The sequence below is a fragment of the Cheilinus undulatus genome, linkage group 4, assembly GCF_018320785.1.
Source record: "Cheilinus undulatus linkage group 4, ASM1832078v1, whole genome shotgun sequence".
NCBI lineage: Eukaryota > Metazoa > Chordata > Actinopteri > Labriformes > Labridae > Cheilinus > Cheilinus undulatus.
In genome coordinates this window covers 38,163,636-38,185,900 of record NC_054868.1, presented here as the reverse complement: position 1 = coordinate 38,185,900, position 22,265 = coordinate 38,163,636, and the positions used below count along the sequence as shown (strand labels likewise).

At 39.9% G+C, this 22,265-nt stretch overlaps 1 protein-coding gene across 2 annotated transcripts in view; it reads left to right on the top strand.

The window, feature by feature from the left end:
* tbc1d9 (TBC1 domain family, member 9 (with GRAM domain)) overlaps nucleotides 1–20,457 on the top strand; it is a 37,566-nt gene extending 17,109 nt beyond the window's left edge. The window contains exons 3-21 of one of the 2 annotated variants that reach the window (XM_041784503.1): nucleotides 1,645–1,763; nucleotides 2,405–2,633; nucleotides 2,921–3,182; nucleotides 3,716–3,923; nucleotides 5,411–5,617; nucleotides 5,736–5,900; nucleotides 6,369–6,513; nucleotides 8,146–8,360; nucleotides 8,444–8,561; nucleotides 8,646–8,931; nucleotides 9,838–9,967; nucleotides 10,381–10,479; nucleotides 12,634–12,702; nucleotides 13,106–13,346; nucleotides 13,486–13,551; nucleotides 13,987–14,073; nucleotides 16,387–16,455; nucleotides 18,418–18,521; nucleotides 18,606–20,457. In XM_041784503.1, the coding sequence (XP_041640437.1) occupies nucleotides 1,645–1,763; nucleotides 2,405–2,633; nucleotides 2,921–3,182; nucleotides 3,716–3,923; nucleotides 5,411–5,617; nucleotides 5,736–5,900; nucleotides 6,369–6,513; nucleotides 8,146–8,360; nucleotides 8,444–8,561; nucleotides 8,646–8,931; nucleotides 9,838–9,967; nucleotides 10,381–10,479; nucleotides 12,634–12,702; nucleotides 13,106–13,346; nucleotides 13,486–13,551; nucleotides 13,987–14,073; nucleotides 16,387–16,455; nucleotides 18,418–18,521; nucleotides 18,606–19,379 (3,593 nt within the window). In that variant the 3' untranslated portion in view covers nucleotides 19,380–20,457. Of the gene's footprint in view, nucleotides 1–1,644; nucleotides 1,764–2,404; nucleotides 2,634–2,920; nucleotides 3,183–3,715; nucleotides 3,924–5,410; nucleotides 5,618–5,735; nucleotides 5,901–6,362; nucleotides 6,514–8,145; nucleotides 8,361–8,443; nucleotides 8,562–8,645; nucleotides 8,932–9,837; nucleotides 9,968–10,380; nucleotides 10,480–12,633; nucleotides 12,703–13,105; nucleotides 13,347–13,485; nucleotides 13,552–13,986; nucleotides 14,074–16,386; nucleotides 16,456–18,417; nucleotides 18,522–18,605 lie in introns of both variants that reach the window. The other variant, XM_041784502.1, reaches the window with a different exon arrangement.
* The last annotated feature ends 1,808 nt before the right edge of the window (nucleotides 20,458–22,265 follow it).

Genomic DNA, 22,265 nt, shown 5'->3' with positions numbered 1-22,265 from the left:
GGCACTAGAGTGTTAGTTGAATCAGCATTTTTTGGGTTTGAAGATGCCAATATGGCTTTTAGTTCCTTTTTTGTAGGCACTAACTTCTAAAAAGGGAGTCGAATAACTGTTGCATCTGTTTTTTAACCTACTTATTAAAGCTGTCCGCCATGAGTCAGGTCATGGTAGTCAGAAATGGGAAAATGTTGCTTGATTTAATGTGTGCAATTTTTTTTAATGTCCTTGCATATTACCATGGGCATGGGAAAATAGTCGGATGAAAAAATAACACAGTCCTCACCTTAAGGGTAGAGTATGTAACAGATGTGATGAGTAGGCAGGGCCTAGGGCAGGTAGCGGGGTTGCCACGAGCCCCTGGTCATGTCTTGGATGTCCCAAGGGCTGAAAAAAAGCCTGCAATCTCCAGGCAAAAGAGATGCCATCAAGCTTGACCTTGGCTGCCTCCCAAACTGTTAATTTTTTTTTTTTTTTTATTACCGCAGACCTTTAGACAACTGTATGTAACATGGCTTGGTTATGTTTCTACTCAAATAAGTGCTGATGACCAAGTATTGTTTACATACATTTGGGTATTTCTTGTAGAATTATTGTTAACTTAAAAGTATGCTTCAGAATATTTTTCTTCACTAGCTGTGATTGCTTTGGGCAAAATGGAAAAGAGCCTGATATTCATCTTTGCATGGGGCCTCCAAATTACTAACACTGCCCCTGATGCTGCCTTGAGATTTGTCTCTCGTCTGGGTTTCCTCACACAATGTTTCATCTTGTATGAGAAACTTTAATAACAGAGGGATGTAAAATCACGGATGAAATGACACTAACTTTCATAAGAAGATTAAAATTTGATGTGTTTTTTGTGTTGTTAATATTCTAATGCTTTACCTGCACACATGTCTGAGGGGGAATGCATATAAATAAGTCAGGATACTTGATTAGAATACTGTGAACGGGTGAATCTGCTTTCAAAAAGCGATGGTTTCAAATTCAGAGTGCGGGCGTAATGTATTTTGCAACGTGTGCATCAATCAATACTATGTGTGCATGTCTGCAGTTTCCTCCTAAATTTACATTTTCCTTCTCTGAAATGGAGGCCTACAAAATGCTGGCCTGGCTCTCTGAAATGGCAATTGATCCCCTCCTCCTTCCTTCCCTCCACTCTCCATCCCTCCCAGTGCTTAAATCCTCCGCCCAGAGATAGCAGCACAGAGGAGCAGTCTGGCAGACATGGCTAATTCAGTGAGTGTGCTCTCACTGAAGGCTGTGTGCAGCTCTGTTGAGGGAAAATGGTCCACAGAGGCAGCCATTACTGCAGCCAGTTTCTCTCTCAGCAAGAGAAAAATCTGTTGAGACTTCACTGATAGCAGAATCAAAATAGTTATATGAGCATGGTAATTCTCCTCTTGTTCTTGCATTTAAGTTGCACTGGTGCTTTTTGACATCATTTCCTTGTTGTCTAGTTAAACAGGACGTCCTGGATCGAAGTTTAAGAATACAAAATGCTAGAAATCATCAGTATCTTTCATAAGATTGAGTTATGCTTACACATGGCATACTACTGCAGCATAACTCTGTTTGTTATCTCTGAAACATTACGCCGGCATGCTGTGAACTCACCGGTTTATTGCTTTACTTTCTCCTCTGCAGGAACCTCCCGAAAAGAGATCACTGAGCACTGGGAGTGGCTGGAGCACAACCTGCTACAGACGCTCTCCATCTTTGAGAATGAGAATGATATCACAACCTTCGTCAAAGGAAAAGTCCAGGTAACGACTCTCCGTCCAGTCAAGACTGAAGCTTTTGGTTCAGGCTTCAAATTTAAATTAAGTCCCGTGTGAGACAGTAAGGTCCCTGTTCAGAGACTTTTTTTAATTATAGGGAATGCAAACTGAAGCATTTACTTCCTGAATTGAACTAGTCTGTAATCAGCATGAAGAAAAAACATTACTCCATCATTATTCCCTTGCACTTAAATAACACAGATACAAGATTTCGCTAAATATAAAACCTCCAAATATGCACAGGTCTGTGTTTCTGTTTTCTATATTTACTCTCTGCTCTCCTCTTGTCTATCTGTCATGTATGAGAGCTGTTCAATGTCATTATCTGCTTATTGAAGCTTTGAGCCGTGGTGCATTATGGCAAATGTTGCTGGGATAGTGACCATCGGGTCTACAATACACTTCGTAATGCTTTGTGGGGTATAATCAGTGCACTGTATAGGGTATAACAATGCTGACTCAGAATAATGACAGCACTGCAAAATGGTGTGTTCACTATATAAGACACTATGTAGGGTGTGATTTCAGATACGGCCATCAACTGCTGCTTCTCTCCTAACAATCCCATTTGTTCCTGTCCAAGCTCGGCTCATTTATTCACCCTGTCTCTCTCCCTTCTGTCTCAGGGCATCATCGCCGAGTACAACAAGAACCACGATGTCAAAGAAGACGACGACACAGACAAGTTCAAGGAGGCCAGTGCCAAGTTTCGTAAGCTGTTTGGGATGCCCGAGGAGGAGAAGCTGGTCAACTATTACTCCTGCAGCTACTGGAAGGGCAAAGTACCACGGCAGGGCTGGCTCTACCTCAGCATCAACCACCTCTGCTTCTACTCCTACTTACTAGGAAAAGAAGGTAAGGAATACATTCCGTCTGAAAATACAGAGCTTATTATCATGTCCATCAAAATATACATACACTATATCCCGTAAATGCTGGTCTTTTCTCTTTACCAACATTCATACTATGCTGGAGCATAGTATGAATGCTTACAAGGGGCAGTGGTAAAATCTTTCCCTGCGACCATTCAAATTCCTGATTTCTTTTTAAAAAAGATTTCCTGATGTAAACTTACATCTCCCTAAATTATGAATATACTGTACACTGACGTCTCTGTGTTACTGTCTTCTTTTTATTACCAGCCAAACTGGTGGTGCGCTGGGCCGACATCACCCAGCTGGAGAAGAGTGCCACCCTCCTGTTGCCCGACGTGATCAAGGTGAGCACCCGTGTCAACGAGCACGTCTTTTCCGTCTTCCTCAACATCAATGAGACTTTCAAGCTGGCTGAGCAGCTCGCAAACATCGCCATGCGTCAGCTACTAGACAACAAAGGCTTCGAGCAGGACCGCTCGCTGCCCAAGCTGAAGAAGAAGTCTCCAAAGAAGGTGTCAGCACTCAAGAGGTAAGGAAGAAGTGATACAATGTTCACCAATGTATAAGTAAGTTTAAACCTGTTTATGATAAATGATATGATGTGTCATGTTTTTGGAGTATTTTAAAATCCAGACACTAAAAAACAAAGGGTTCAAGTCCTTCAGGGTATCACAAAGTTCATGTTTAAAAAGCTTTGAAAGGGTTTCTTTGTGTCTAGAAATAAAGAGTTTTTGTGTATTTTATTTTTACTTATCTAATGTGTGTGAGCTCAAAAACCCAGCTTTATTCGATCAAATTTTATGTAAGCATGACATTGTTTGACTGCAGTGCACTTTTCAACAGTCTATTTCTAGTTGCATTTGCACAATTATTCACTTTACCTTCACAAAAACCTAGTTGTGTTAATTGTTATTGCAAAAAAAAAAAAAATCAGACATAGTCAGAAAAACTCCAGGCTATGTCAGGGCCTCAAAGTGATAAAATTCTGTTAAAATCCACACCACCAAAAATTATATTCAGAAGCCTGCAGTCTAATACGAGTCTGATGCCTCTCTGATGCAGGGACCTGGATGCAAGAGCTAAGAGTGAGCGTTACCGAGCACTCTTTCGCCTGCCTAAAGATGAAAAACTGGATGGGCACACGGACTGCACCCTGTGGACCCCCTTTAACAAGATGCACATCCTGGGTCAGATGTTTGTTTCCACCAATTACATCTGCTTCACCAGCAAGGAAGAGACGCTATGCAGCCTTATCATCCCGCTACGCGAGGTCAGATATTGTGTCGAATGTGTCCATCTGTTTTTTTAATAATAAGCAAGATGGTTAAAAAAAAAAAAGACTGAAACAAAGAGTTGTTTGAGACAACAAAGAGAGGTTGTGAACTAATATGTTTATTTGCAGCCTTTAAATAAAGGGGCATTTCATGGCAAACTAACAGCCAGTTAGCTGCTGAGCTAGCTAGCTAACTTCTGGCTAGTTGGCTAACAAACAATTATGTAATGTGTAATTGTGTCGCTTGTTATGTCCGCAGTACTTTCCAGTTAAAAGTAAGTGATTGGTTTAAGAGAAAGTAACATCAGCTATACTGTGAGATAAAGAAAATACCAAAAATACTTTTAAATAACCCAGATGTGTAAATGTTGTTGCAAATGCTAACATGTATGGCCTTTAGTAGATACTAGTGGTGTGACCATCTTGCGAGACTGAGACATCACAAGATTTTTCATTGAGATAAAAGAAAAGTCTTGTGAGACTAACAGGCATAGAGGCAGAGGTGTAGTTCCTGATAAGGAGTCTAACTGAACTGGATACTGCCCATGCGACTGCCCCTGACACTCTCAGATCATTTGTGTGGCAGCTAATAAAGAAACGGTACACAGTTGATCCTCTGCGACCTGTTTTAATCAATGCTGGCAAACACTTTCACTTGGATAAAAGAAACATATTCAGGTCGCATGATCTGGTATTAAAATTTAAGAAATGTGTAAAATCTCATGAGCTAGGTGTCTCGTTAAACCTCTAATATATATGTAAAGATGTTTAGTGTTTATTTCTGGCAGTTCATCTATACAACATTAAGCTAACCTGCTTGGTTATTAAGCCAAATGTTTTCTTTATTTATTTATTTTACAATTTCAGGTTTAGTGTGGGGTTTTCTTTAGATACTTTATCATCTCCATGTTCATAGTTTAACATTATCATTCGCTGGTTGTTAGGCAGTTGCCTCCTTTACTCTTAATTTAAGTGGACATTACTGTATATTAGCAAGCTAGCATGTGCTTCACCTGTTTGCTTAGTTTGCTCAACTCAGTAAACTCGCATTAAGCTCCATCTTTGTTGATGGATTAAAAGCAGTCACGTGGTACATGTCAGCCAATCAGAAGGCCAGTTTCATGCAGTTGCTGGGAAGCTGTGATCAGTTTAGTTTTCATTTAATTTTGTTACTCAGTAACAAATGCAGTATATAATGAAGAGAAGTACAATACATTCCACAGATATTACTTGAGTAAAAGTATTGATTTTAAAACTACTCAAAAAATAGAAGTACAAAAAACCCTAACCCAATTACAGTGACATGGGCATATGTAATTTGTTACTTTACACCACACTATGACTGGTATAATCTGTTTAAGATAAGTGAATTCTCCAAAAAGGAGAAAATCTCTGTGGTGTATCAAGCATTTTGGTAAGTATGGTCTAAAAAAGAAGATTTTCAGTAGGTAACTGTGTCTGCTTGTCATTTATTGGTCCTCCAGGTAACCATAGTAGAGAAGGCCGACAGCTCCAGTGTGCTGCCTAGCCCCCTCTCCATCAGCACAAAAAACCGCATGACTTTCCTGTTTGCCAACCTGAAAGACCGTGACTTTCTGGTCCAGAGGATTTCAGACTTCCTACAGCAGACCAGCTCCAAGATGTACTTGGAGAGGGAACTGACAGGCAGCCTGAACAGCTCAGATGATGAGGTACAGATCCTTAAAGCAGGCTGGAAGGAAAAGAAAAACTCTGTTTAATATGAGGAGATAAAGAAAAAGAAACTGTGTCTAAAATCTCCAAATCTTGAATATGATGTGTGTCCCTCAGGTTTACTCACAGCAAGGGTCCCTGCTCTCCAGCAGCCCACAGCACAGTGTGGGCTCGGACAGTGAACGCACATTTAACCTGAACGACAGCAGCGTTCCCACCGCCACGCAGGCTCTCATGACCATGTACCGCCGCCGCTCGCCAGAGGAGTTCAATCCAAAGCTGGTGGGTTGAGTACAAATGAATAGATTTAAGCTGGTCAAGCATGGTAGAAAGTGCATTTCTTAAAATGATATGGACCATAAAAACGTGAGTTGTTTAGCTTTAAGAACCTTTTTGGTCTCAGATGTTTCTAGTTGCCTTTCCATAATGTGCATTTTCACAGAAATGCCCTTTATAAGATTAAGCTGCATGAAGGATTGCTGTGAACAGCTACTTAGTTGGATTATTTCTTCCTGCCTCACTGTGTCTAATTAAAGCACAGTATTTTATTGACCTCAATTTAATGGCACAGTGCACCTGAATAAGGTTTTATTATTCATGGTTTCTGCAGGAGATTTTTCTTTTTTACAATATTGTTTTTTATTAAAAGAGCTGATGTTGAATATTTGAAGCATAACTCTGACAAAGGTTACGGTTATTATCCATAATCTGCTGCTCATAATATTGTTTTCCCTCTCTGTTGAGGCGAAGGAGTTCTTAAAGGAGCAGGCGTGGAAGAACCACTTTGCAGAGTATGGACAGGGGGTGTGTATGTACCGCACTGAGAAAACGAAGGAGCTTGTCCTCAAGGGGATCCCTGAGAGCATGAGAGGAGAGCTGTGGCTGCTCTTCTCTGGTGAGTAAATGCTCACGAGACCCAAAGTAAACACGCCCAAATACAATCTTAGCAAACACCACTGTGAATGATTCATAATCTTATACACTTTATATAATGAAACCACACCCTGCATGCTACGTGGTCACTTATCATTATGATCTAAATATCACACGATGCTGATTTTATAGCAGCCTTTTGGTAAACATCATCAGTGCCGTGCTGCAGTGTACTTCAAAATTAAGCAACAAGTGCCTTTTGACAGCAATAACTTTATGGCAACAATTTGGCAGCAGCAATAAATATAATCATATATTATTTAATGATTGGAATAAGCACAAGCTATCCTCTAGTCTTACTGATAAATATGTAGTTAAGATTAATTTGCTTCTCCCCACCTATTTGTAATTATGTAGATTTTTCAATACTGGTTTTTGTTTTTTAAAACACTCATTGGCAAGATCTGAAAATATTCCAAAACTTGGACCCTTATCCTCTGTTCTTCTCCTTTTAAATGATAAAACCCCTTTAACCTTTCAGCATTAAAATGATTGTTTTATTCAGACCTTGTCTCCTTTGGAATCCAAGAAAAGAAACGATATTTCTGTTGCAGAAATATGTTTTTTCTTTTCATCCCTTCAGTCACTTTTACATATTTATGAACTTGTTTTCAATAACAACAGCTGTGTACGTTGTTTTATGTTTGCTGAGATAATCATTTTACAGCAAATTCATTCCCAAAGATACTTGAGAAAAAATGTAGGCTCAGTGCTGACTTTTTTGGACTGTACTGGTTTCATTTCTCCACTCTTGAGGTTACCGCTTGCTTATTATATAATTGTATTATGTGTGGCCAGTTTAAGTTAAATTATTGCTTCATCTTGCGTTGAAACAGTGCACTCACCTTTAAATGTATCAAACTAGGGAAGCAAAAGCAAACAAACATGTTGTTTTCCATATGTCCTGGATCACACCCAGCCATGAAACAGAGGCAGAATCAAACATTTCCATTACGCACAGACTACACAGAGAAAACCCATGACTGTCTTAGTTTAACAACATACTTCACATTCAAGTATGCACACAGTGTAGACTTTCCTGTTTGCAGGCCCGGTCATGCTACCCACAGCTTCAGCACATGTGGCTTTTACTCATCCTTACCTGGGTAAATCTGGGTTATAAACAACTCCGCCCACTCTCCCCAGTGACCCAGTTTTCTCACCTTACGTGCACGTTCTCAGATGACTTTTCATTTTATTGACCGTCCCTTAAGAACCATGCTTGTTTGAAATATTCCTAGATGACAGCTAGGACTTGGAACTCGACAGAAATGGAACCAGTTTGTTGACCTTAACAGTAATGTTTACTTAAGCATCTAAATAACTGCAGGAGGTTTCTGAGAAAACATGGAACATGTACTGATGTCAAAGATTTTACCCCAGGTATTTTGCCTCAACATTTTCAATCTTTTTAACTTGATCATATAAATATATAAAAGTGTGTTAACTTAGTCAGTATAGCTAAGTAAGCTTTCTGGCTGTCCTATCAAAATAAGGGCAAAAAGCCCGAACATAAGCTTTGGAAAAGAAATCTCTCAGGATTACTGAAAGTAAAAACAGATTTGCAACTTCTAATGTTGTGTTTCTAACACAGGGGCGATCAACGAGATGGCCACCCACCCAGGATACTATGAAGACCTGGTGGAAAAGTCAATGGGCAAGTACAACCTGGCCACAGAGGAGATTGAGCGTGACCTGCATCGCTCTCTCCCAGAGCACCCGGCCTTTCAGAATGAGATGGGAATCGCTGCCCTGCGCAGGGTCCTAACAGCATACGCCTTCAGAAACCCAAACATTGGATACTGTCAGGTACCTGCACACACGCTAGTTTTTATCCTTACAGACACCTTCAGTTACTTGAATTTTAATTCCTCTTTCCCTCCACATTATAGGCTATGAATATTGTGACATCAGTGCTGCTGCTCTACGCCAAAGAGGAGGAGGCTTTTTGGCTGCTGGTGGCGCTCTGTGAGAGGATGCTGCCCGACTACTACAACACCAGGGTTGTAGGTCAGTGGGTGCATGTGTCTCTGTGTTTTTTGTCTTAGATTGAAAGATTGTTCGTCTTTAACATGCTTTATCTTCTTTTTTTAGGAGCACTGGTGGATCAGGGTGTGTTTGAGGAGCTGGCCCGTGAGTACGTCCCTCAGCTGTATGACTGCATGCAGGACCTGGGCGTCATCTCCACCATCTCGCTCTCCTGGTTCCTCACCCTCTTCCTCTCTGTCATGCCATTTGAGAGCGCAGTGGTGGTGGTGGACTGCTTCTTCTACGATGGCATCAAAGTCATTTTTCAGCTGGCACTCTCCGTGCTGCATGCAAACATCCATCAGCTGCTAGGCTGCAAGGATGATGGAGAGGCCATGACTGTACTGGGCAGGTAAGGGGACACTAAAAGGACAAAATATCTAGTGTCTATAATGAAGCATCTTAATCTTCAAACTTCTTGAAAAATAAAACTTAGTATTTATAAGCAGGCCTGTCTAGGTTAGTGTTTAATCACCCTTATATATAGAATTGATTTATTTTTTTAATTAACTCAGAATAAGCCTTTTATTCCTGCGTAGGAAGGTCCCCCTCCATTGAGAATTTGACTGTCAGAAGTTGCTACTATCCCCAATTTTGCACAATGCATCTTTAAGATGTGATTTAAAAGTTGTTATGATTCTGATTTCAAGAGGTTTTCAAATTCAGAAGATGCAGCAGAAAACGCTCAATCTTCACTGGTTTTAATCTGGTCTGCTAATCAGGGATCTACAGTATACTAAATGATAAAAGAAAAAACAGATTCAAGAAGAGGAGCTGAAACCAGCCTTAAGCCTCCTGACAAATAGCTACAAAGTGCTGTTTTGTAGTCTTATCAGCCTCTAATCATGCATAACTTGTATCCTCTTAAAACTTAACCAGACAAGTAATAAAAAAAATCCCCCAGTACAGTGTGTGCCCATAAAGACTTGAACTATCAGAACCAGATAAATTTCTTGAACCAGGTTGTAAACATATTTATTTCTGCTGTGAAAATAAGCATTTTAACATGGGATGTACATGTGACTCTGTGCCTCTGCAGCAGGCCTCTAGTGGGCACTTGTGGAACTGCAGCTTTTGCACATATGTATTAGCATTATTTTTCAGGTGCAAACCAGGCTGCCTCTTAGTCTGAACCTGGTGCAGGGGTTTTTGGCTTCATTTTTGTTCATTAGAGGTTGAGATGTATTGTCAACATTTATGTGTTTTACATGATTATTCAGAACACAAACTACCTACCTAACCAATCTGTGTCTTCTAGATACCTGGACAGTGTGACTAATAAGGACAGCACGCTCCCTCCCATCCCCCACCTGCACTCCCTACTGACAGACAACGGAGAACCACATCCAGAGGTGGACATTTTCAAACTGTTCCAGAGCTCCTATGAGGTAAGAAACTCAAATTCAAAGTTAAGTTTCCTCTTTGCTTACTGTCTGCTTTTGGTTCTGGAGTGAAGAAAGGACAAACATTTGACATTCTGGCACAGTTTCCTGATTGAATTTTATACACATCTGTTATTTTGATTCCTTTGAGACAGATTTATTAGTGTGACTCCAACAACCCCCATTTAGTGCTTTCACAGTGAATTGCAGTTTGTTCTCGGTTCGTAACATTTGGATCTGTATTGATCCAATCAAACTTGAAATAATCCCGTCAGGCACCCTGCTGTCTGCTCACAATCAGGCTGTCATCTACAGCCATTCTTTTTGTTTTAACTGCAAAATCAAACTTAGTTATGCCACAGATGGAGTGACCTTTTTTTTTTTTTTTTTTCTGTTTTTCCCCTCTCCTTCCGTGTCAGAAATTTGGATCAATCCGTGCAGATGTGATTGAACAGATGCGCTTTAAGCAGAGACTGAGGGTCATCCAAACCATTGAAGATACAACAAAACGCAATGTGGTAAGGACCAACCAGCTATTTCTTATTATAGAGCCCATTCCTGTATCCTGGTTAATGCTTGTTGAAGACGTTTTTCAAAGAGTTTGTTTCTTCACCCTGTTGTGCAGAAAGCATCAGGGCGCACTCATACAAGGCAATCTGTACTGTGCCCAAGCACGCTTGACCCCAAAATAGAGTTGCAGTGCCTCAACGGTGCTTTTGATACTTTCCAGAGAGAACAAATGTGCTGAAAGTCAGTGGGAGAATAGAAGCTGTCTTGTATTTTAAATGATTCAGATAAATATCTTAAAAATATGCCATTAGAACGTGGTTTAAGAAAAGGAAACAGGTCTAAGTTCTTATGAAAGAGGTGTAAACAAATTTCATATGCCGGTAATTCATCAGAGATTAATAATAAAGTGAATATGTCGGTAATTTACAGTTATTTCCTTGGAAGGAAAACTAGAGCAGAGCTTTTCCCTTAGGTAGCATGATCTCAAAGCTATATCCAAATAACGAACACAAGGGATTGTGAGTAATGACTTTCTGAAACATGTTAAAATGTGCTAGACCGAAATGTGTTCAGTCCAGGGCAGGACCAGAACATGTGCATATGGTCTGAAGAGTGGCCTCGACAACAACAGCATGCAGGGTCTGTATAAGGGTATGTGCCAGCCTTGCCCTGGTCAGGCAACCTAGCAAAGCAGATGGATTCCCCTGTTTATGTGTTTCTCACAGGCGAATCCATCTTGCAAAGCTCCTATCTGAACAGTTTAGGCCCTGTAAGAAAGTGACAGGACCAATCAGGACTAAGCGGCAGTACTTTTGAACGATGCAGAGTCGTGATGTAAGCAAGCAGCAACAAGAGGCTGGTGCAAGTATGCCGGAAGACATTAGCGTGGATGCTGCTACAGTGTCAGTTTCATCAGAACTTGACGCTAAAAGAAGAACAATGAACAGCATTGAGTTCTTCTCTTTGTGGAAACGACAAAAGTTGTGTGCTGACATGTCTACAGTCGCCATGGTTCACTTTATGCAGTTCTCTGTGGAGAACTCGGTAGCGCTGCACACCTAAGACGTCATGTGTTTTGTTGCTCTGATTGGCCCGTAGACAGACAGAATGTTTATCCAGTCACCCTCCGAGGCTCTGCCCTTTTCCAAACACAGTCTATGGGAGGTTTCCCAGATGGATGTGTGAAACACATCCATCTGGTGTGTCAGGTTAGTGATCAGGTGTATTCTCAAAGCAACTTTGAGCTGTATCAAGCGGTGCCTCCCACAAGGAAAAGAAGAATTTGTCAAGCTATGCACTCCCCCCTAACCTTGCAAAGCAGATGGATACGCCTCTTTCCTTGTTTCTCACAGGAGAATCCATCTTGCAAAGCTCCCATCTGAACAGTTTGGGCCCTGTAAGAAAGTGGCAGGACTAATCAGGAGTGGGCAGTACTTTCGGGCACGGCAGAGTTGTGACGAGAGCAAGCAACAACAAGAGGCTGGTGCCGTTATGACGGAAGACATTAGTGTGGATGCTGCTACAGCGCCAGTTTTATCAGAACTTGACAACATTTCTTCTTTAAAAGAAGAACAAAGAAGAGTTGTTTTCTTTTTCAAAAACGATAAAAGTCATGTACTGACATGTCTATAGTCACCATGGTTCGCATTATGCAGTTATGCAGGGTAACTCCCCCCATTGGTTGTCCTCATTTTCTTTTCCAAAATCAATCTCCCAAAGTCTCTTTACATCTTCAGGCAAGTTAGAGATACAGTCATCAGTCAGTTTCAAAAGGCCGTGTTGGACTAAGATGACTCAAAACAAGCCACAAAATGAGTAAAGTTGCTGTCGTGTTTTCCATGTATTTCTCCATTGCATTGATTTTGAAGAAGCTCTGAGGCTGCGTTTCTTTTAAACTGTCGTGTAATGGCATGATGTATCCATGCTCAGGCCTGATATTGCTTGGAGTAATGTCAGTGCAGGCTTTTGGGGGGCGGTCATGCTTCAGCACAGTACTGGGCAACTGGGCCTTTTGTGAGTGCGCCCTCAAAGAAATACCATAACTTCACAGCTTTCTTTGAGCTTTAAACCAAATACACTTCATTATTCATCATAATTTGCTCTTGCAATGCAGTCCTCCATCTTCTACTTCTTAAATTTAATCTAATTCTGTCATGTTTCAGGTCCGGGCCATTGTAACAGAGACTGCCTTCAGTATCGATGAGTTGGAGGAACTCTATGTTCTCTTCAAGGTGAGTTACAGCGCCAATGAACTGATCAGCCAATAGTAGGAGTCTGTCATTACATTTACAGATAGAATAAATCATATCTGAGGAGCTCTTTCATAAGGGCCTTAACTTCCTCTAGCACAAGCTTTTCTTGTGCTGCCGGCGTGAATAAACACATGGTAAAGATTTGTTTGCCTCTTTAATTGCACAGCATTCCTAATGATTGAGATTATTTAGCAGCATAATTGCTTTCATACCATCAGGGTATGTGTTCACAAACATGACAGAGTGTATCCATACTAAGAGTTTTTGTTAATTAGCTATGGCACATTTATCTTAGAGGTTTGCCTCTACAGCTTTGTTCCTGTGTTTATATAAAAGTTTGATGGTTTTTAAGGAAGTATCACCTCGGTCGTCCTCTCTTCAGGCAGAGCACCTGACCAGCTGTTACTGGGGCGGCAGCAGTAACCCCACAGAGCGTCACGACCCCAGCCTGCCGTACCTGGAGCAGTACCGCATTGACGTGGAGCAGTTCAAAGGCCTCTTCAACCTGCTGTTCCCCTGGGCCAACGGCGCCCACTCTGACCCGCTTGCCCTGCGCTTCTTCCGTTTGCTTGACCAAAATGGAGACACCCTCATCAACTTTAGGGAGTTCATCAATGGCCTGGGTGAGCAGAGTCAAGTCTGCATGTGTGCTTATAAATAATGGCTGTAATAAAGCTGTGCAGCTGACAAATGTATGGTTAATGCAGATATGACATCACTGAAGCAGCATGTCTGATTCCTAAGCTTGTTGTTGTGTTGTAGGTGTTCTGTGTCATGGGGATCTCACAGAGAAACTGAAGCTCCTTTACAAGATGCATGTGTTGCCTGGTGAGTGTGAATCCATGCAAAGTCATCCTTTGGGAAAATAGTTCCTGGCAGTGGAGCAGGATTATAAGCCTTAATAAACAGTGGCTGAGTGGGGAATGTTTTAAGTTTGAGCTCTTTGTCTCACTTGGCTGAGTTAATCACCTCCTCAGGATTACATTTGGCAGCATGACAGAGAATAAAAGATTTTAACCTACTTTTTCTGCTTAAAAATCAGTATTTAAAAACATGATTACTTAAGTTTGACGTTCATTAACATTCTGAGAAAATGAACAATTGTTGTTTTATTTCATGCCCAAGAAGTTGTGCAATAGTTGATTTTATAAGATCTATAAGATCTCTATAAAAAGAAAAGCTGATTTATTAAATTAAGTTCAAGGTCATGAGTTAAAATTCTTGGGGGAAAACAGTATTTTAACTTGATCTTAAATCTTCCAGAAATCAACCATGAACAGGAGGAGCCAGATTCTGCTTTTGAGGCCACACAGTACTTTTTTGAAGACATCACTCCAGAGACATCCATCGGTAAGAGCTAAAGCATGTTAATACTAACAAAGTGTTGATATTCTCTGCATTGTAAATCTCACAGCTCCTTCATTAAGCCTCTACACGTCACATCTAGCAACAATTTTATTTCATATATGTATCATATTCAAAAAGTACTCATTGAAGCACATGTCCTTGAGATATACAGGTGCATCTCAAAAAATTAGAATATCATGAAAAAGTTCAATATTTTTTGTCACTCTTTTCTGAAAGTGAAACCCATATATTGTATAGACTTGTTACACATAGAGTGAAATATTTCAGGCCTTTATTTTTTGAAATGTTGATGATTATGACTTACAGATAAGAAAACCCAAAATTCAGTGTCTCAAAAAATTAGAATATTACATAAGACCAATAAAAAAAGGATGTTTTACACAGAAATGTCAGGCTTCTGAAAAGTATGTTGATTTCTATGCACTTAGTACTTGGTTGGGCCTCCTTTTGCATGAATTACTGCATCAAAGCAGTGTGGCATGGAGGCGATCAGCCTGTGGCACTGCTTAGGTGTAATGGAAGCCCAGGTTGCTTTGATAGCGGCCTTCAGGTCATCTGCATTGTTTGGTCTGGTGCCTCTCATCTTCCTCTTGACAATACCCCATAGATTCTTTATGGGGTTCAGGCCAGGACAGTTTAGAGCACTTCATGCTTCCTTCTGCTGACAAGCTTTATGGAGATACTATTTTCATTTTCCAGCAGGACTTGGCACCTGCCCACACTGCCAAAGGTACCAAAAGCTGGTTCAGTGACCATGGTGTTACTGTGCTTGATTGGCTAGCAAACTGGCCTGACATGGCATGATATTCTAATTTTTTGAGAGGCACCTGTATAATATAAAGAAAACCATGATACACTTAAGTTTGCTGGTGAAAATTACATGATTGCAAAACCTTGTTATATGCTCACTGGTTACTTCATTACACCTGTTCATTAAAACAGATTTCTCAGCCAATCACATGACAGCAACCAACACATGTAGGCATCTAGACATGATCAAGAAAATGTGCTTAAGTTCATCAGAATGAGGAGAAAAGATGATTTAAGTGACTTTGAACATGCCATGGTTTTCAGTGTTCTAGAAGGCTGTCATTTTCACACCAAATTCTGACTGGGAAAGAAACTCATCAGACTGCAAAAAGTTTTTCAATCCTCTGTTTTCCACTTTTGCTGAGCCCGTGTGACCTGTAGAATTAGTTTCCTGTTCTTGGCTGACATTCAGGGTGGTCTTCTGCTGCTGTAGCCCACATGCTTCAATGTTCAATGTACTGTGCATTCACTGATGCTTTACCTCAGTTTTAACAAGCAGTCATTTGAGCTATTGTTGCTTTTATATCGGCTGGAACCAGTCTGGTCAACAAGGCATTTTTGCCCAGAGAACTGCTGCTCTGGATATTGGCTTTTTTGACCAGCTGCAGCAAATACTCTGACCAGCCCTTGGACAGGACATACATATGTTAAATTCTTTCCCAATTTTTGGGATGTGTGGAGTTATAAATCACAACAGGAGCATGGTTTATTTCCTTACATAATACTAAATGACAGCGAGAAGCACAAATGATTCACTGTCTGAGTTAATCATCTGTCCTAATATGATTTGCAGTTTATTTTTGTCTCTTTTAAAACACTGACAGAAAGATTTTGGCAGGAAAAGAGAAACTATTTTTACTTTAAGATCTTACAGCTGCACAGCTTGTATATGTTTAGAGACATTTCCCACTCTCATCTCTTAGTTTTATTTTCTGCCTTTCATTGAGTGCTGTCATATGAGTCATTTTATAGTTTTGATATTCCTGCTTATGAAAGGGGTAACAATCTGAAGGAGTTAAGGTTTTCACTGTGGTGTTTCCATATATCCGTTTCCTTTTTCTTTCCGGTCATTAGTGTAAATTGCACGATGGAGTGTATTTTGTATTAACTTTGAAAATGTGTGCATTCATTGCAGCCTTTTTTTGGTGTAAACTCAAAGTGATGAAGCACAAAGCATGAGTAAAATGATTCCTGTACAACACAAGCCTGCAGGAGGAAAGTCTGCTGAACTAAGCTGTGCTAAATTAAATTCTAAGAATGATGTCATCTTTTTATAATGTCAGTGTGTGCAGAAATGTCCCTTTTCTAATAAATTTGGAAATTAAAAATCAAAATAAAGAAAAGGTCAGCCTACAACTAAGAAGCTACAGTTTGATATAAATACATGGATCGGTCTTTAATGTAGATATTAGTCAAGGTATTTTAACTTTTTTAATCAAAAATGATATTAACATTTGATCTTGCTTTTTTCTCCTTCTTCTAAAGGAAATGATTTAAAGTGCAGAAGTGAGAGAGACGATGGCTTTGTCAGGGTCACATTTAAGACTGAAAAAGGTAAGCAAAGCACTCATTACTGAAAGACTGAAGGTGGAGATTTTATTTATTAAATGATATTTTCCTGTTCAATCAAATGGATAATAATTTTCATATCTACTTCTTGAGTTGCCTTTTAATTTCAGCTAAGCGGCCAGGGAAATTGTCTTTGTCTTCACTAAACACTTTATTTGGTCAGCATTTGGGTGGGATTTTATTTGTTGGCATCAATATTAGCCAATCACTGAATCACTGATGTTAATTCAGTATTTTTTTAATTAGAGAAAGGAGTTAAAATGATGTCAAGTGACACACGTTTGCGTCTTGACCTTTATTCTACAAACCCATATTCTAAAAAAGTTGCAACACCATGTAAAATGTGAATAAAATAGACTACAATGATATGCAAATCATTGCTAACCTATATTTAGTTGAATACAGCACAAAAATAAGATACTTAATGTTCAAATTCATAAACTTAATTATAGGTAAGTAGGTTAATTGGCAACAGGCGATGGCAGCAGGTGACAGTACCATGTAAAAGGACCACTCTTGAAAGACTCAGTAGTTCCCAATACAATGCTGCCAGGTTCTCCCCTTTTTGAAAGACTGTGTGGGCAAATAGTCTAACAGTTCATAAACAATATTCCTCAGTGTGCATTTGCAAGGAATTTAGAGGATTCTGGGTGCTGGCGTGGCTCCGTTAGTCGAGCAGGCACCTAATAACAGAGGCTTTGGTGTGGGGTTGATTCCTGGTCTCAGCGCATGTTTGGTGCATACCTTCCCCCCACTCTCATTCCCCATGTTTCCTGTCGCTTAGCTGTCCTATCAGATATAAAGGCAAAAAGCCCCAAAAACAATCTTAAAAAAAGAAGAATTATCAAAACATCATTTTAGTTAACTGAAACTAAAATAAAGGCAAGGCTTTAGAAAAAGATGAAAAACTAACTAAAACTGAATCATGTGCTCACAAAACTAATTAAAATAAAATAAAAATAGGGACAAAATCTCCTTAGTTTTAGTCTTGACAGCAGCAGACTGACTGACATGTACAGCCAAGCCTAAGCACTGTAAAATGGCCTGATTTGATTGGTCAAGACTTTAAAATCGTATTTTATGTTTTGAGTTGAATTCAGACATCAAATTTGAATAAATAAAATGAAAAGGGAAGAGTAGCCTATTTAAATTCATTTTTAAAATTGTGTGTTTACTTTTTCAGGCCCTTTAGGGTTTCAGCCCTGATAGATGTCTCATATTAAAAAAAAAACAAAAAACAAAAAAACAAACCTTAAACTAAAATAAAACTAAACTAACATAACAGTAGCAAAATGAATGAAAGCTAACCTACAATTGAAAACAAAAGAAGAAGTAAACTAAAGAAAAATCCAAAACTATTATAACCTTAGTATGGAGAAATCTCTATACATAAGGAGCAAGGGTGAAAACCAACATAGAACACCTGTAACCTCTGCAAAGGCCGAGCTCATCTTAGATTGACTGACCTAAAGTGGAAAAGTGTGCTGTGATCTGATGAGTCCACACTTAAAATTATTATTGAAAATAATAGACGTTGAGTCCCTCGGGTTGAAGATGAAATGGGCTGTCCAAATTGTTTCAACACCAAGTACAATAGCCAGTATCTGTGATGGTGTGTGGTATATTAGTGCACAGAACTTGCACATCTGTGAAGGTTAACACTGAGAGGCACATACAGATTTTGCAGCAACATATGCTTCTATTCAGGGATATTTCTGTTGATTTCAGCAAGACAGTAGACTGAGCCAAGTAAAAGAGTGCAGGAACTAGACGGGTTTGCATGCAGTCCAGAGCTGTCTTGCACTGAAAACCTAAGGTTGAAAAGAAATCAATATATTTCGCTTTTATTGTCATTATACACAACGTTTGAAACTGTGTTTTGTATTTAAAACTTAGTCTGTGTCTGAAGCACTCCTAAATGGTATCTACATTCTGTCTATCATACAGTGAAGAAACTTAACACTCCTGAATATCGGCATTACCTGAAACTGTGGAACCAGGAGACGAAACCGAAGCTAGAAAACATGAAAGACCTCCCCAAGCTCAATCAGGTAAGATTTCCCCTTTTCAAAATTTAATATTAGAAACTCAACTTGTGAAACTGAATAACCAACCTTTTATGTTCTGTCCGACAGAGCCAATTCATTGAGCTCTGTAAGACCCTGTACAGCATGTTTAGTGAGGATGTAGCTGAACAGGAGCTGTATCACGCCACGGCCACCGTCACCAGTCTGCTCCTGGAGATGGGGGAGGTGGGGAAGCTCTTCTCCTCCTCATGTGCCAGAAGGGATCACAACATGGAGAAACCAGAGTCCAGCATGTTTGGGCAAGACCCCACAGATCCCAAAACCACCCAGGGGGAGCCTACATCTGATACCTTCATTCCCACCAGTTTGGAGAACAAGTCAAGCCTGTGTGAGGAGGAAAAAGGGGACGACCAGCTGCCACCTATGCAAGACATCAAGCTGGAGGACTCGTCCCCCAAAGACATGGGGACATCCTCCGCCATGCTTATCTCTGATGATGAAACCAAAGATGACACCTCGATGTCATCTTACTCGGTGCTCAGTGCGGGCTCCCATGAGCTGGATGAGAAGCTGCAGTGTGAGGACATCGCAGATGACACGGTGCTGGTGCGCAGCGAGGACGCTCAAAATGTTGGGACAAGCGGCCGACCTCATGGCGGTGAAGCTCAGGACAGGGGTCTCCCTCACAGCACTAGCATCGATAAAGACTGGGCCATCACCTTCGAGCAGTTCTTGGCCTCTGTGCTCACCGAGCAGGCCCTGGTGCATTATTTTGAAAAGCCAGTCGACGTGGCAGGTCGTATAACCAACGCTAAGAATGTGCGCAAAGTTGGCCGCCCTCTGCTATCAACAAGTGACTATGATATCTCCCTATCCGGCTGAGACGTTTTTAAAGATTACACAGAGACTTAAACTGTTTTAAAGGGATATGTTATTATCAAGTTGTTGATGCAAAAACGTCCGTGAGTTTTAGAGGAGAATGACGGTAAATATAAATGTATGATAGTTGAATGAATGTGACCAAAAACTGCTCTTAGCGATGTATTTTATCAGATGTGAAAGACTTTTATTATAACAATCATTAGATTCTGTCCAGCTCAGAGGGAACAGGATGTTCTTCAGAATAATGTTTGCCCCAATGAATTCAGTGTCAACATGTAGTAGCTGTACTTTATAAAACATTATGCATATAGGTGGTAATATTGTAATCTCTAGTTCTCTTAGGATATATCGATGTAAATGTCCACAGATGCAGAACAGTTTCAAACTGAAATATTGATTGTCTATGTAAAGTCACCAAACATTATATCTGGTCAGATCAGTGTTTTCTTATTCCACCAGTCCATTCTGCTTATAATCACTGACATTTTTTAGTTTGTCTTCATGCTACAATAAAAAAAAACAAAAAGCCATGAAAATTCTCTTAAACTGAGTTTTCATGTGACAGTGTACAACAATCCTCTTTTTCGCACACTCAACTTTGACTTTCTTTAAATACACTTGCCAAAATGTTCCTAAGATGTTTCTTTTCCTCCATACCTACTCATACTTGTAAAAACTTTATACAGTTAAAGATAAGGAAAAGTTACTTCACCTAATTTCACATCAAAAGAAATCTGTGATGGTCAAGGAGTTCACAGGATGTGACGTATGCTCAGATAGAAAAGCTACACTAAAAAGTACTGTTTATAGAGAAGCTGCACTTTATGTTTACAACATGTGATTCACTAACATGTGTTTTCTTGCCATCTACATAGCTGTTGTTGTCTGCACTCCAAACTTTAATGTCCGCCTTTTTTTTTTTTTTTTTACATGTTTTTTATCTTTTTGCTATGTACATTTTTACACAGCTGTTTTCAATGTGAATACTTTTATTTTGAAAAGTCCAGTTGTTACTCTGGGATCTGATGCATTGTGTGTATCACTCCATCTAATTAAAGTAATAGTATGATTGAATCAATACTGCACAGTGCAAAGCCTCGGGTCTTTTTCTTTGATAACATCACAGCACAGAGTTATACAACCACAGACGCTGAGAGGTACTGCCATCTGGTGGGTGATTGCAACACCCTAAACAAAGAATCCTTTGTCACATCAAGAACAGTTTATTTGGTCCATTATCATTAAAACTTAAAAGACAAGGTCAGAGTATCTATTAAGCACCTTCATTTGTAAAGCAATTCAGAGAGCTTTTCTTACAAGAAACATGAGAAACATGACAACCAAGAACTCTCAAAAATTTTAAACAGTTTTCTATTAAATCCAGTCAAATACCAGAATTTTCTCAAGGAAAATGTATGATTACACATTTCTCATTCTGGTATAAATTTCCGTACATGCCTGTCTTTCCATGGGGCTCAGAATTCCTTGTGATGTCTGGTCTTTATGTAAGCCTTTTGTGTGTTAATTTGTATGCAGCTCTGATTTAGGCTGCATGGTGATGCAGTTGTCCACCCTGTCACAACAAGAATGTTCCTGATCTGAAACACTAAAAAAACGAAAAACATTCTTAGGCTTCAGGGCATCTCTCTCTCTGTCTCTATCTCTCTCTCTCTATGCAGACCAAACACACTGGGGTTGTGCCTCAGGTTAGCCAATCACAGCATAATCCCCTCTCTAAAAACAAGATTTTTTGCAGACTGAAAAAGGACAGAGTGGTTAAATCAAATCAGAAGTTCCATTTCTTTAAAACTCTATGCTTTGTCTTTCCAAAAGCCCTGTTAAAACCATCATATAAGGATTAATAGAATCTAATTAACAAAACTTCATCAGATATCTTCTCTTGTAGTTACTGAATAATTAAATTAAAGTAATGCCATTTAACTATAACTATGTAATGTCACGTAAGTGACCACATAAATATTCACCAACTTTAAAGTGACTGACCTAACTCAACAAAGGTCCAGACAGTTTTTGGTAGTAGTCTACAATTAGTGAAATGGGGACCACCTGAGTGCAGTAAAAGTGTCTCAAGTGATTGTAGTATAAAGACACCTATGCCTGGATGGTCCAGTCACTGGATAATCATAATTCCTGATTACCATTACACCATAAAGACAAAAGAACACACCAAGCAACTCAGAGAAATGGTGAAATTAAAGCATAAGGCAGGGAATGGATACAAAATAATTTCCAAGGCCCTGAACATGCCCCAGAGTTTAGTTAAATCCATCAACAAGAAATGGAGGGAATATGGCACGTGCAAATCTGCTTAGATCAGGCCGTCCTCACAAACTGAGTGACCACGCAAGAAGGAGACTAGTGAGAGAGGCCACCAAAACACCTATGACTACTTTGAAGGAGTTACAAGCTTCCGCAGCTGAGATGGGAGAGACTCTGCATGTAACTGTTGCCCACGTTCAACAGTCAAAGCTCTATGGGAGAGTGGTAAAGAGAAAGCTACTGTGGAAGAAAACTCATCTTAAATCTGGACCAGAGTTTACCAAAAGGCATGAGGGAAACTCCATGATCAAGTGGAAAAAACATTCTTTGGTCTGAACAGCCATCAGACTAGAGACAAAACAAGACAAGTCTATTCTGGAGGACAATCTTATGCTGTCTACAAGAGAACTACAGATTGGGAGAAGATTTATTTTACAGCAAGACAATGACCTGAATCACACAGCGAAAGCTACACGGAAATGGTCTAAAGACAAGCTGAAGTTCTGGAGTGGCCGAGTCAAAGCCTAGACCCCAGTCCAATAGAGAATTTGTGGCTGGACTTGAAAAGGATTGTTCATGCCTGATACCCGTGCAGGCTGACAGAGC